The sequence below is a fragment of the Bemisia tabaci genome, chromosome 5 (genome assembly GCF_918797505.1).
Source record: "Bemisia tabaci chromosome 5, PGI_BMITA_v3".
Taxonomy (NCBI): Eukaryota; Metazoa; Arthropoda; class Insecta; order Hemiptera; family Aleyrodidae; genus Bemisia; species Bemisia tabaci.
The window spans coordinates 29,457,133-29,471,671 of NC_092797.1; the positions used below are offsets into that span (position 1 = coordinate 29,457,133).

Sequence of the window (14,539 nt, forward strand, 5' to 3'; positions counted from 1 at the left end):
TCAAGAGTACTTTTTCCTGTCCAATTTTTCAAGAGTCTGTATTCTGGATCCAAGAGGCTGTTTAAGGATGTTTTCCATATCAATATCTTCAATAACTATCAGGTATCAGCACTCTAGAGCCAAAAGATACCTAACTTACATTTTTACACTTGGCAAAGTTACTTAAGGATACGGTTGGATGTCACTATCATCGGTTTCAATTTCGTCCTACGGGCAATCTAATTGCGAGGAAATGCTACCAACGTCCGGCAAATCAACAAAACGGTCTACAAATTTATCTGCATTTACAAATTGACGGTGGTGGATCCGAGTTGTGCCTCGTGGATCATGTATCCCCGATCACACTGATATCGAAAACCCTCAGGTGTCCCGCGCGGATCCTAGTTTGCATTGCAAAGCAAAGCAGCAGTGCGATCGTGCCGGGGAAAAACGCCAATGAGCCTTCAGGCGTTGTCAAACTTCCTTCGATAAAAACCAAACTTACTCGGAAAATTGAGACTATTTTTCTCCAGATTTTTGAGAGAATTTTCTTCGCACTTCAAACTAAAATATCTAAAAATTTCATGGAAAAATATGCATGACATTCCTTAAAAATAAGCATTTTATCTGTGGATATTTGGCAACATTTGAAGGTTCATACGTCGTTCTTCTTGAGTACGGCGGAGTGCCATTAAAAGTACCTTCCAAGCAGCCACGATTACCTGCTACGGCTATCTATGCTTCGAGCCAGGAACACATGCATTACCGATCGGCGTAACTACCTCGATCTTCGACTTCTAACACATGAATACGGGCACGATTGAAATGATAAAAACATTTCGGATGGGAGAGGTCTCCTAAGGGAGGGAGGGGAGTGAGGCTATTCCAGGGTTGGGCTTGTAAACGGCGGCAGCTACTTCGAGCCAAATCGTTGCCTCCTGAACGAAAGGACGTAACTACGATTCAACGTTGCAAAATTTCCACTCATTACATGTATTTTACAGGGTGTCTACTAAAACAGGCTGGTCAAAAATAAGTACTTTTACAGTACTTTTTCAGTACATTCTCGAGAAATTCAGTATCTCCCCAATAGAAAAAGTCCGTACTTTTTCAATACCTCCATTTGACAAAATTAGAAAAATTTCAAAAATTTGAAATTGCGACAAAAATGACAAAAAATTTACAAAAAAATCCGAACCTTTTATCGGAATTTCCGCACTTTTTCAGTACTTCCGGACCTCTCTTAAAAAACCAGTACTATTTCTGGACTTGTAGACACCCTGATTTTATGAATAAAAACTGTAGGGCATTTAAATGAGAAAATTCTGCTGATTTTCCTTCCAATTGCGCGCGAAAATCATTGAAAGTTTGGACAGAAATCGCACAGTCATGTTCTTGTAAGACAATTACATTGAGTTCCGTTCTCCCGTCAGGGCACTTACGAAAAACACGAGACTCAGACACGTGTTTTTTTCACCTTGCCATCTTCGATTGATCTTTGGATATTTAAAACCGCAAGAAGATAAACAGAGGGAGAGAAAAAGTTCGAACCATTGGAAATGGCGCGGCGCGGTGCGGCGGCACTCCAGAGACTTGAACGCAAGGATAGAAAAGTATTTCATTGATTTCTCAGGCGATCCTGGGAGGATATAGATGCAATTTTGACGGATAGAAGGTTAGGACATTGGAAACGGCGCGGCGCGGTGCGGCGGCACTCCAGAGACTTGAACGCAAGGATAGAAAAGTATTTCATTGATTTCTCAGGCGATTCTGGGAGGATATGGATGCAATTTTGACGGATAGAAGGTTATGACCTAGGATCTTTAGCATTTTCCGGAACTTTCTCGGAACTTTTGAAAACATCTGAAGAGAATCCCGGAACTTCCCGAAATTCCTGGTCATGGAGTGGGAGAAATTGGAAGAGAAAAGTTCCGAATCCCGGAACTCTCGACGGACACGGCATGGAAGCACTGATAAGCTTATTCCACCCATTGAGTTACTGCATGGTGGTTTCAGGAGCGTTTTACGCGACGCGAAAGTTCGAATCGCGAGCAACTTTGGACACAGGAGCGACGACTGCGTAGACCACGCCCAGAAGTTATATCAACATTGAAATTATCGCTCCCACCGCCGCCGCGGCGGCCGTGCGCTCCCTGCCGAGCGGCTACTGAATTAAAGTAATAATGGCGTCTCGTCGCTGTCCAATTTCCCGAGCGCTTTTTCTCGGATTTAGAGAGGGAAGCGGGAGATACGCTTGTAATTAGAATGTAGACGCTCCAGCTCCTGCTCGGTGCTCCCTGCATGTCATGGCCGGAGCCGAGCCTTGCACATACGACCGTGGTCAAGTGCTTCGGCGAGCCCGATCCTCGGTTGCACTGCCTACCGCCATTCATGTCAGAGTTGTTCGTGTACGTAATAAGATGAGATGCCTGTTCCTTTAAAACTCCTCCGACCTCCCTTCCATCATCCCTCTGCCGATTTCTTACGCTCATTGCCGATCGGAGCAACGTCTCTGCAGCGATTTGATGTGCGCCGCACAGCGCATCGAGTTGCTAAGACCTGGGATGCGAAAACTGTACCTTCATTAATCTGTGTATGCAATACGGGCAGTCATCTGGGCTGAATTCGCGCTCAAAGGCCCAGAGAGGTGACCTTTAGGGGCCCCAAATCCTAAAATTTAAGGGCCCTATGACATCCAGAATGGAGATGTTGCATGTGTGAGGAATTTACGATTTGACAATTGATTCTTATGTAAAAGTTCGTGAAAAACACGATGGTGCCACTGGTTTTCTCTAAAATCAACTCCTAAGCTCAAAAAAAGCTCTCAAGTTGAGGGAAAATGGAGGGAATATCCCACGCTATCCTGAGAGTCCACCTCTACATCAAGACAAACTCTCCATCCAAAGATAAGGAGCAAATACATTGACAGGGCTGCCACTTTATTAGGGGACCCTAAAACTGAAAGCCCGGCAGCCCTGCTGATGTATTTGCTCCCTATCTTTGCATGAAGAGTTTGTCTTGATGGAGAGATGGACTGTCAGGATAGCGTGGGATATCCCCTCCATTACGCCCTCAACTTTGAGCGCTTTTTTTGAGTTTGGGAGTTGATTTCTGGGAAAACCAGCGGCACTATCGTGTTTCTCGCGAACTTTTACATAAGAATCAATTGTCAAATCGCAAATTCCTCACACATGCAACATCTCCATTCCAGTCTTAAGGTCTCTGTAAATTCGTTTTAAGACTGCAAAGAGGCCTGGAAGTTCTGAAATAAAAACGAATCGCCCACGGGGGCCCGGAGTGCTACCAGCCACAGAATATATAGGCTGGCGTCAGCCTACAGATTCTGTGATGCTGCAGCACTCCGGCACCCCGGCTAATTCGGCCCTAGCGGTCATTCAATGCAAATATTTGCGCACGGGTACATACAGGACGAAGAGGGTTAAAACTGGAACTCACTATCTATTCAAGGTTTTATCCCTAACCATTATTCAGCTTGAATATTCAGAGGTACAAAATGCAAAGATATTTGCAATCATGGAGGAAAAAGTTCATGGGCTGTGCAAACTTTGAATGAAAAAAGTGTCCGGAGGGGATACTTAGAGGCCGCAAAGTTGTGGATGGACTCTTTTGCGCACTTTCCAAAGGCCTTCCTTCAATTAAGTTTTCCTTTGATTTATTTCAAGTCTCCCTCTTGTTGAATTTCATTTTTGAATGGGTAACTCTACACTGGAAAAAAAAACAAAAAAAACACACTGGATCTCGAGTCCAGACTCTTGAAAACATTGACAAGAAAAAATACTCTTGATTCAAGCAGATTTAAGCTTAAATTAGAAGGAAATCCGCTCAAATTAAAAGGCTGGGTTCTTGATTTAAGCTTAAATCTGATTGAATCAGAGTATTTTTTCTTGTCAATGTTTTCAGGAGTCTGGACTCTAGATCCAATGTGTTTTTTTTTTTCCAGTGTACGCGTGCGTCTTACATAGCATCAACAGAGGAGTTACAGGAACCACAAAATTCGAACTCCTATTGAGTACACCCAGCTTTGCCTTCTCTCCATCCAGTTCATAAATCGCTCTCAGCATGAATTTGTAACTTCATTTTTAAATGAGCGGTATCCTCGCGCTGGTATGACCCCACGTTTCCCATAGTTCTTTTTAAAAAAGGATTTAAAGTTTTATCAACCGCAGCACGACATTTAGCGGCCGCGGGAGAATTTCAGGTGCCATTCAGCAACAATGGGCGCGAGTCACCCAGGTCACCGACAGAGACAGACAACGGAGAGTGAAAAATTTAAGGAGGATTGCTCTTGCTCATGGTCTGCAGCCCACACCTCTGTAGGACGTCCAATAGCCGGCTGCCCGCTGTTCCCAGTCTTCCCCCGCTGCATACATTAAATGAGTCGGAGAATTTGATCACTCGGGAGGTGGCACAAACTGAGCTCATGGTGAGAAGCTATTTGAAATTTAGACGGATTCGAAGGAGGGAAAACGGAATGAATAGTGGGAGCTGAAACTGTATCTGCAGTACGCTAGAGTACCTGTGTAGGGAGAGTATGGACAGATCTGAAACTCCGAAAGTCCATCAGGCCTTCACCGATGTCTCCGCGAATAAAGTTAGGGCCCAAAAGGGCAGCCAACTTATGAATTTCGAAAGTCCAGAGCGATTTACAAATACAATTGTTACGAACCGTCGTTTAGAAAGCATGTATTTGGCTTACTTTTTGCATAAATTTACTTATTTTTGCGAAAGAACGCTCATTTATGTACATTCTTAGCCATCTTGGTTAGAATTGAAATCTGTAGGCTGGCAGTGCAATTTTGTGTGTTAGAAGTTGCTCAGAAGGGTGGCTGCACTTTTGGGCCCTAAGCCCTCCATGAACCGATCTGTCCATACTCTCCCTATACGGTACTCTACAGTACGCATACTCGGATGCATCTCTGAAATTAGACTGCGAGGAAAGTTGTGAGGAGCTCCGATATTTTCATCTCCGTTACCTACTGGACGTGAATGACTTGCAACTCGATGCAAGTTCTATGAAGGCCTGGCGGGCGGGCGCGCAACTGATGGAAAACTAGAACTACGAGAAAATAAATCGACGGTGGAATTCTAGATTTGGACTATTGATGACTATTTGACATGGAATTAGACTATTGATGTTTAGTACTTACCCTGTTCTTGCTGAAATTCTTATCCTCCCGATTTAAAATGACTAAAGGGGCTCGGATGCTCGGTTTTCCGAGATACCAGTCTTCTTGTGGACTATAGTTGGCAAGCAGTGTAGCCAGCCGAGGTACATTCACGTAATTGTCATCGTCGAAGTGACAAAACCATCTGGAACAAAAGAGAGAGAAAAAGTTAATTAAAATGTCTTCAAATAGTGGTCACACGTCTACGAATTTGGTATCTCAATTAAAGAGTGATATAATATTATTGTAGGCGTAACTACAATATTTGCGCTTAAGATACGACAAGTTCCCTCACGAAAAAACGTAAATACATTTACAATGTTGCCACATTTCTTCTAGCAAAATGGCATTTTAATCCGGAGAATCTTAGGAATGTCTAACTAAAAATTTCACTGATTTTTCATCAGATATAACGAAAAAATCAGAAAAAAATTTGCACAGAAACGGCACAGATGCCCTCTTGTAAGAAACTCAGTTCATTCAGTCAATTTTGCAACCTTGGAATGGAGTTACGTTCTTTTGTCCGAGAAACGAAGAAGTGGACGCAGGGTTAGCTTCGCGCTACTCCAAGATGCCTAGCTAATGGCAGGGCCAGAGGACCTAAACTTGCAGCCTCTCCTAAATTAGACTCGGCTCTTCATTGTTGGTTGTTGGTGTTGTTGGACAATAATCAATCGCCTCATGCCTCGAATGAATCGACCGCTGAACGCTGATTAAATAAAAATTCTATGACGCATTGTTGGTTTAGGTAATGGGCGCACACGATTCTCCACGCTCTTTCACAGCGGAGTCATTATCGGTATCATGCCTATTTTGTCGCTTTCGACATGGATGTTTTCATATTTTCATATTTTTTGAGTCGCGCTCGCGCCAAGCCTATACACTGCTCGGGAAGCCTATACCGTCGTGCTAAGGAAGAACGCCGTATGAGCTTTTTGGCATTGCCAAATTTCCTCTGATAAAACACGGATTTTCTGGTAAACTTGTGAATATTTTCTTTCCAATTTTTAAGATGATTTTGTTCGTTATTTCACCCAAAATTCCTGCAAATTTCGAGGAAAAATATTCATAACCTTCCTCAAAAATAAACATTTCATCGAAGGAAATTTGGCAACCCTCGAATGTTCATACGGCGTTCTTCCTTGGAGCAATAGTATAGTAGAATATCGGCACTATGGGGGAAAAATCACGCTCGGCTGCACTGGGTTGGCTACCGATCGTGTTGGTGATAATTGAATTTTCCACGTCGTAAGTTGTGCTGTGCTCTATTGCTCTTCGCTGATGTCTACTTGAATCGGTTCATATTGACACCTGACAAGTCTGTTTTTTGATGAGCCCTAGCATACAGGCATTCTAATGGAGCTCCGGTTGGAGTACATATACATTCTTGTTGATTCCATTATTTGATGGACTCTGGAATATGGGCATTTTTATGGAGCCCGGAGCCCATGAGAAAACGATCTAGTTAGATTGCAACATCGACCGATCCGTATGCACATAGCCTGGAGTTACAGGCTTTGGGCAAGAGATATCTGATGCAAAATTCTAGCAATGCTAAAAGAGCGCACGATTGCGGTTGAAAGCGTAGGAAAGTTTTGACGAAATTGAAAAATTGGACGTATGCATACTAAATGGAACTATTTACAAATTAACTGAGTCTGATGGACCTATGAAAAACGCAAATCTCATGCACAAGGTTTCTATTTATTTAATTGATTCACACAGTTTCATGTTGCAACAAGAAACTGTGTGAATGCACATGTGCATAAAAATATAAAATTCAAGGTTTGAAAACACAATTTTCTGCCTTTAGAAAGTTGAATACAATTGTGAGGCTTTCCCAGATTTCTTCACGAACTTGCCAATTCAAACATTCAATCACGCTGATGAAAATATGAATTTTTTCGGGAAAATCCCTGCATTCCCTTTGATATTTCCAGGTCCCTGAACCGATGCGTATAAACCCCACCGGGAGAAGCAGTCTTGACAACCGAGTTGATGATGATCATTATTAAGAGGAGTCTCTTGGTAGCCTGTAACATCAACTGATTGAGAAGATGCGGGCAAAAGCGGGGGGGGGGGGTCGGGGGGCGGGATGATCGGTGGCCCATCCGCCGTCCGCGCCTGCTGCCGCCGCCGCGGTCTGGGCGCGAAGCGGAGGCCCGCAGTTTGCAGAGTGCTGTAGGCGGCGGGGGGAGGGGGGTCTGGGGGGGGAGCGAAGCGTTAATTAGAGCGAAATGCAGATTACTGCGGGCTCGCGAGACGATTGGTATTCGCGGATTCTCGTTGCTGAGCCCGGCCGGGGCCGGCGGCGAGGCTGTCCTGTCCCGTACTCCCGTATCCCGCATGCCCCGCGCCTGTCGTCTGCGCAGCGACGGGCGCAAGACGCAAGACCGCCGCCAGTGCTGCCATTTTATTTCGTCAAAAGATTCCGAAATGATTCCGATTTCCGGAAACATATTCCGATTTGCGAAACTTTCGCAACTTTCTCGGAACTTTCGCGGCAAAAGTTCCGAGAAAGATTCCGATTTTTTTTTTTAAAAAAAAAATGGGGAAAAATTCCGAAATACGCCCGGATTTAGTTCCGAAGATCGTCAGATTTGATCTTAAAGTCCCTAAATTTCACCACATAAATGCGCAAACTGGCGAAAAACCACAAATTTCCAAGGAATTCCGCAATTAGCTGAAAATTCCGGGGATTCAGAAGATTCCTGGAAAAGTTCCGATTATTCGAAAAGTTCCGAATTTCGGGATTAATTCCGGGAAATGGCAGCACTGACTGCCGCCTCAAAACCCCGGACCGCCGCGTTGCCCGACGACCGCCGAATCGGGGGCTATTTCATGCAGGCGCTTTTTATATTCTTCTTCTTTCGAATAAGTCCTTTGATCCGTGTTTATTAATTAAAAAACGCTTAACGGGACTCATCGGAGGGGAGCCGGGTCCTTCAAATTTAGCGCGAGAGAGATGATGACGAAGAGTAATATGTGGCTAAGCTAGCAGTGCTAGGGATGCAGAAAGTTCTTCGGCCTGCGCGGTTTTGAGGGACCAGGGATTCAGTCTACGAACATGATGTTGTGCGTCCGTAGTAATTTCACCGAAGAATAGCGCGATCGTAGAATTTTTCTAAAAATTAAACGCGGTCGCACTAATTTTTTCGGTTTGTTCGGTTACACGAATTGAAAGTTGGGTTTGACGAACCGAAAAGTTGGGATGCTTTAGAACACCGTGTTCTTCTTCGTTTTGTAGGTGTGCAATTTTATCTTCTTGGAAGTCGACGTATATGTATCACGTGTTTCGCTCCAACTTTATATACGCTGCGTTAAAGTCTCTGAGTCGGCCGAAACGAGTTCACCCTCTCCATCGTTTTGTAAATATGCAATCTTATCTTATATTGGTAGTCAAAGTAGTTGTATCACGTGTCCTTGCCCCCAAGTTGTGTTGATTCATAACAGTGACCGAATCTCTGAGCAAGGACACCATCTTCCGGAGGAAAATATTCAAAACTTTGAACTTTACGCGAAAAACGATCGCGGTGAGCGCCTGCAAACCTGTAAGCATACTTCAAGCATCGCGTCGTTGCCCCAAACCCGCGGCGGAAACCGATCTCTCCAGTCTCGTTCTCCACTTTTAACTCGCGAATCTTGCTGAGCTCCGAGGTGCGTGCGCTATTTAGAAATTCGTAAGGACGTGTTCATAACTTCAGAAGGTGCAGGCAAAAAACTATTGAGCACATTTTTATCAAAATGTAATGAATTAAATATCATCCCTTATTTTAGGTCGTAACCTGCACTTTTCCCATTGCCAACGCATTTCACGAACGACCGATCGGTCATGCGTTGTTCGTGAACATTCTACACCGTGAAGTCCTTCAGGGCAAACTTTAGCCGAAATCTCAGCCCTATTTACTCGATCCGCGATGACGTTAAAATTACGATCTAATTACAATCATGTTCAATTATTACCTTAATTCCGATTAAATACTCGATTTTTCCCAATTTATCTTCCCACATAAACTTGTCGAAAAAGTGTAAAAGCCCCGTCCCTTGGAGACGGTATGTGCGAAAAATCCCCTGAGTACCGTTCCCGAGATTCGACCAGAGTATGGACAACTCGAATTACGTAGCTCTCAGGGCCTAAAAGGGTAGGTAACCTTTGAAAACGAAAAATGTCACTGTCAATCTTTAGACTCTAATATCAAACAGAAATGGACAAGAAAATTCATACGTAAGTAATCTTCCGTAAAAATGAGTAAGTTTCTGCAAGAACCAAGTCAAATGCGTGCTTTACCAACGACAGTTTCCAAATTGTGATTATAAATCACTCTGGATAATTTGAATTCATAGATTGCCTACCCTTTTGGAGTCTAAGAGCTCCATCACCTAACCTCAAAATTTTCGACATGTCCGTACTCTCCCTTCTTGGTACTCTACCCGGAGACAAATCTCATGAAAACGTCCCGTGAGACAAGGTCTAAGACAATTTCTGGACTCTCCTTCAAGATCCCTGCTTTTCCTCGAGAACTTGACCCGTGAAGCGCTATGTAAACTGCAATTTCCTGCACGAGCAGGCGTGGAGGCGCAAGACTCCTGTAGTCCTGATTACTCCGGCGCTTAAAGAGGGGGGCGGGGGTAGAAGATGCATTTCTCCCCGCCGGATGCTGCCGACTCCGATCCTGATCATAGCGCAGTGAATAATTACGCACATCATTTAACGAATACCTACTCCTCGTGCTTCGCTGTTCCGCCGCGCCGCGCCGCCCCGGCGTGGCGTTCGCGAGTCTGACATTTCCACCGCGGCTCGTTGGCATTACTGAAGCGCGCCACACCTGCTCGTCCTTCGCGGCGGATTCAAATGTTCTGGATGCTGGATCTTGATCGGCTCAAGGATGGCGGAAATATCTGGGCACCGCGTATCATAAATTACTCGGATAGCTATTCGAGCTATGCGAATGACGATGGGCGGAGATTTGCTTTTTCTGGAGCGATTACCGCTAACCGAAAAGGATGATGGGCAGGTTTCGGAGGTGGTCCGTTTCGTTGTCACCCGAGCCTGTGTCCTGTGATTGGTGACAACTTTTTTCTAGCTGGGCCTGTCGTCTCGCCCCTCCACAACTTTCTCACGCTGTTTGGTGGGGCGATAGCTACATGTGACTTCTGTGCTCGTCATGGTAGCTTTCCACACCAATCATTGACTTCCTCATCATTTTTTGAACGGTGGGGATATCGGGTAGGACTAGGAAAAGAGAGATATTATATATATATATATATATAACAGTTTGCCGATTGAGATGTATCATTCAATAATCGCGGATGTATTGCCACATGGCAAAGGTAAGTGAAACGCAGATTTGCTCGGCCGCCATTCATTTTGAGGGGGAAGGGGGAGGTCAGGAACGAAAACTAAGGGCTGAGCAAAGGTGAGCAAATGATCCTGCGTCGTTTGACACCAATTTCAGCTCAATCGGACAAAGTGGGGGTGCTGCCTTTGATGTCCCCCAAAATGCCGCCATTCATTTTGAGGGGGAAGGGGGAGGTCAGGAACGAAAACTAAGGGCTGAGCAAAGGTGAGCAAATGATCCTGCGTCGTTTGACACCAATTTCAGCTCAATCGGACAAAGTGGGGGTGCTGCCTTTGATGTCCCCCAAAATGCCGCCTTCCATTTTGGGGGGGATGGAGGGTCGAGCAACGAAAACTAAGGGCTGAGCAAAGGTGAGCAAATGATTCTGCGTCGTTTGAGACCATTTTCAGGTCAATCGGACAAAGTGGGGGTGCTAGGGTCAATGACCTCTCTGAAAGTTCAAGTTCGATTTTTGGGGGGTACATGCCTGAGCAAAAAAAATGAAAGCGATTTTCGAGGTGAGCAAATGATGAGCAATGATGAGCAAAAGAGAAAATTTTAAATTTCAAAAGTCGGGGTGCTAACTTCACAGACATTTCCTGACCCCTTAAGCCGAAACGCAGATTTTCGTTCCCGCCGCTAAAGCCGTGTCGCAAGATTTGAATTTCAACAACTTTGCAGTCTTGGCCGAGAGCAAATATGATCGTCTGCTATTGATCAAAAAGAACAAAGAGCCATCTCTCTAAAAGCACATAAATTATCATTCTTAACGAATATTTTGCACTGCATGTGCTCATTTCTATCAACAGCAGATGGTATATTTGTTATCGGCCTGCAAAGTTGTTGAAATTCAAATTTCGCGCCACGGCTCTGTTGGTGGGAGCAAAAAGCTGCGTTCCGGTCAAAGGAGTCAAGAAGACCATACTTGAGTCCCTTTATACTCAGAGTTAAGACAACCTCCCCCCCCCCCCCCTCATGGAGTTACAAACGGGAATAAAGATTACACAAATTGAAAGTTTTTCGTAATCTTTAATCGGCCCATTCTCAAAGTCGTTTTTCCGTTCCTTCTCTCATTCCGTTTGTTCCTTGCCGAACTCGTAATTCCCTGGTCCATTCCAGATTATAATCTTTGCAATTGGTAAAAATGTAATCTTCATCCCCGTTTGTGACACTGTGGAGGCCTAAAATACGGGAACCAATCAGACATGGATTCACATTGTCTTAACTCTCAGTATAAAGGGACTTTAGACCATACCTACGTTCCACAAACCTTATCCCAAGGCGGTGTCAATGTACACTCAGGTGTCTTAAACTATTAAGATATCAAATTTTACGTGATAAAGTTCTCAAATTGTAAATTTTGTAACCAACTAGGGTGACAAACAAGAAAAAAGATCATTTAATTGTCTAGCTTCCTCTGGCTGTTTCCACTTTTGAACATGGTAATGAGTGGAGGATCACTGGAAAACAGGAGGCTCATTAAGTTGAGAAGGGTTCTTCGGGGGTGCTGACCGAGTCTGGCAAGTGGCAACGACGAAGCGGCAGTGGCGTGGCGTGAATGATCGATTATCGATATTTCCTCATTTGTAGCTATGGTAAAGAATCGATTATTAAGGTGTTCGCTGCGAACATCCTGTTAATCGATCCTTTTCCATAGGTTTAAATGGCGCATCAAGCGATATATCGCAAAGCACGCCACGCCACTGGAAGCGAGTGGAGTATCCTGCTGGGAGCCGAGAATTCTGGGCCAGGCATGCGACTCATCGTCGCCCCCCTTGAATAACCACGTAACTAAACCACGCGATGCACCTTGTCGCCCATTTAACTCAATGCTTCCCCGGGCTCAACAATATAGTTCAGTTACGCCGTTTTGTCAGGCGAGCGACGACATGATGCGGGCGGAGGCCTCATTATTTTCCGTGACACTCAAGATCAAGATCGCATCTGAAAATCAAATCCAAACGAGCACGGAGCCCTGGCTACACACCCCGCCATTACGCGTCCTGCCCCGGCCTGGCCCTGTCAACCATTTAGACGGCTAAACTTTCGGCAACCGCACGTTTCCCGCCTGTCAGCAGACGTCAAACTCCAAAAACGCCCCTCGCCCGGGCTCGTCTCATCATTACAATCAAAACTTAGGGCCAAAAAAAAAACAATAAAGATTCCGACGGGAGAGATAGGGTTGAGCCCGGCTTCATTGAGAAAAATTTCTATGTCAATAGAGCGAAACCAATTGAACGTTCCCCGAAAAGAATTCCGGTGGATTTGAAAGTGAATGGCCGAGTGTCCAGTTGCTTTGAAAGCTGGTTGATTCAAAGAAAATTCTTTTTCAAACGACCAGGGTGATTAGTTCTTTTTTATTTCAAAATTTCCTGACTTTTCTACGAATTCCTATGACAATAATTCTCCGACTTCTCAATGTTATAAATTGGGTATAATTTTTCATGAAAATGCTACCCAAGACAAATTACATTGCTGCGTGTAGAAAGAGCACTTCTCGGTTGCGGCTTGCGGTATCTCAAAATCTCTACTAACGTTTCATCCATTACGATTAAAAGAAATTTATGTATTTAATGTGTGTAACTTGTTAAAAATTTTACTAAATATTCTCTAAAATTTTAAAAAGAAAGCTCTAAACCAAAAATTTAGAAAGAACCACCTGATTAGTCTGTTACTTTGTCTCTAAAATATAAATTAACAGAGAAGATTCTGAAGGGTACTCAATGGCCTCTTAATCCGCTTGGAAAGAAACCAGTAAAATTTGAAATAAATCAATAACCAATCTGAATTTAATACTATGATAATAATAGGTGGGTAGGTTCACCTGTCAGCACTACCCATAATAGCTACCTGGCTTGTTTGAGTTGGATCCCTGGTTTGTTTATTCATTTTTAGTCTCTTAGTCGATTTAGCGATTGAGAACGCCCCGAAACGCCCTGGATACAAAGTTTGCGGTTCACTTTGGTAGGGTGCGGATGGTTAGAGCTGTCGGCAAAAGTATCAGCTCTTTGAGCGGCTGATTCCACTTTCACGACTATGTTTACACGATTTGCGGGCGACTGTTTATCAAATTTGGGCCTGAGACATTTAATTTTACCTGTAGACTTTCTTTTTACATGTATTCTTTCCCTAAGTTGTTGGGGCTCACTAACTTGAATATTATGCAGAGCCACAACGAAGTACGGTTACTATGAAGGGAGGGGGGCGGGGAGTTGTCATATCAACCGAACGCTCAATGGTCTTTACTGCCAACATTAATGGCTTTTATCAAAGCAGATATTTGGATAGTGTAAACATACAGTTTTTCAAAAAAAAGATATGTTTCAGGCCTGTCCAGGCAAATTTTGGGATACATGAATTATTCGGGCACTAAGGAAGAGCTCCCTTTGGTACATGGTAACGTTTTTTCCTCCGTCTGGTTGAGCTACATGATCCTCAGGGACTAATCACAGCCGGATCTTAAAATTTCTGGGATTTTTCTTATCTGAGCGAAGCAAATTCTGAAAAACTTAAAGGAATGATGTTCATTTGTCCTCCTTCAAAAAAGCTAAACAGGAGAAGAATTTTTCAAACACCGCAATTGGGAGTTTCACCGCCGATATTGTATCTCCTTTCAACATTCCATCCATATCTATGCTGTAGATAGACATGTGTTAATTTTTAAAAAGCGACTGAACATTCGGCAACAATGAGCTGGAAGACTACGTTGCTCATGACTGTTTTGCCCCTAATAATTAATGCTCCTACTGCGGACTCGGCATGGCCGCAACTTGACCGCTCTTTGGCATTTTGGTGCTACGTGCTACGTGCGGCTCATTAAAGCCCGCCACTCTTCATACGACAATGTTCCTTAAACCGTAACTCACCGCACGAACAACAGTCGCGCGGCTAAATTGGATTTTATTCGGGTCGGACTCCGAAATATATGTAAATGCTCGCAGCATGGTGCAAGCCCCCCAGCCCCCCTCCCCTCTTCGGGAACGGTTTTAATCATGATCTGAACAAACAAGCCAGTCACTCTGGGAGACTGAGAAA

At 44.2% G+C, this 14,539-nt stretch overlaps 1 protein-coding gene across 2 annotated transcripts in view; it reads right to left on the reverse strand.

Moving 5' to 3' along the window:
* The window catches only part of LOC109037881 (fringe glycosyltransferase), an 87,986-nt gene that overhangs the window by 19,474 nt on the left and 53,973 nt on the right, over positions 1-14,539 (reverse strand). For both annotated transcript variants that reach the window (XM_072300516.1, XM_072300517.1), the window contains one exon: positions 5,148-5,310. In XM_072300516.1, coding sequence (XP_072156617.1) covers positions 5,148-5,310 — 163 coding nt within the window. The remainder of the gene's footprint in view (positions 1-5,147; positions 5,311-14,539) is intronic.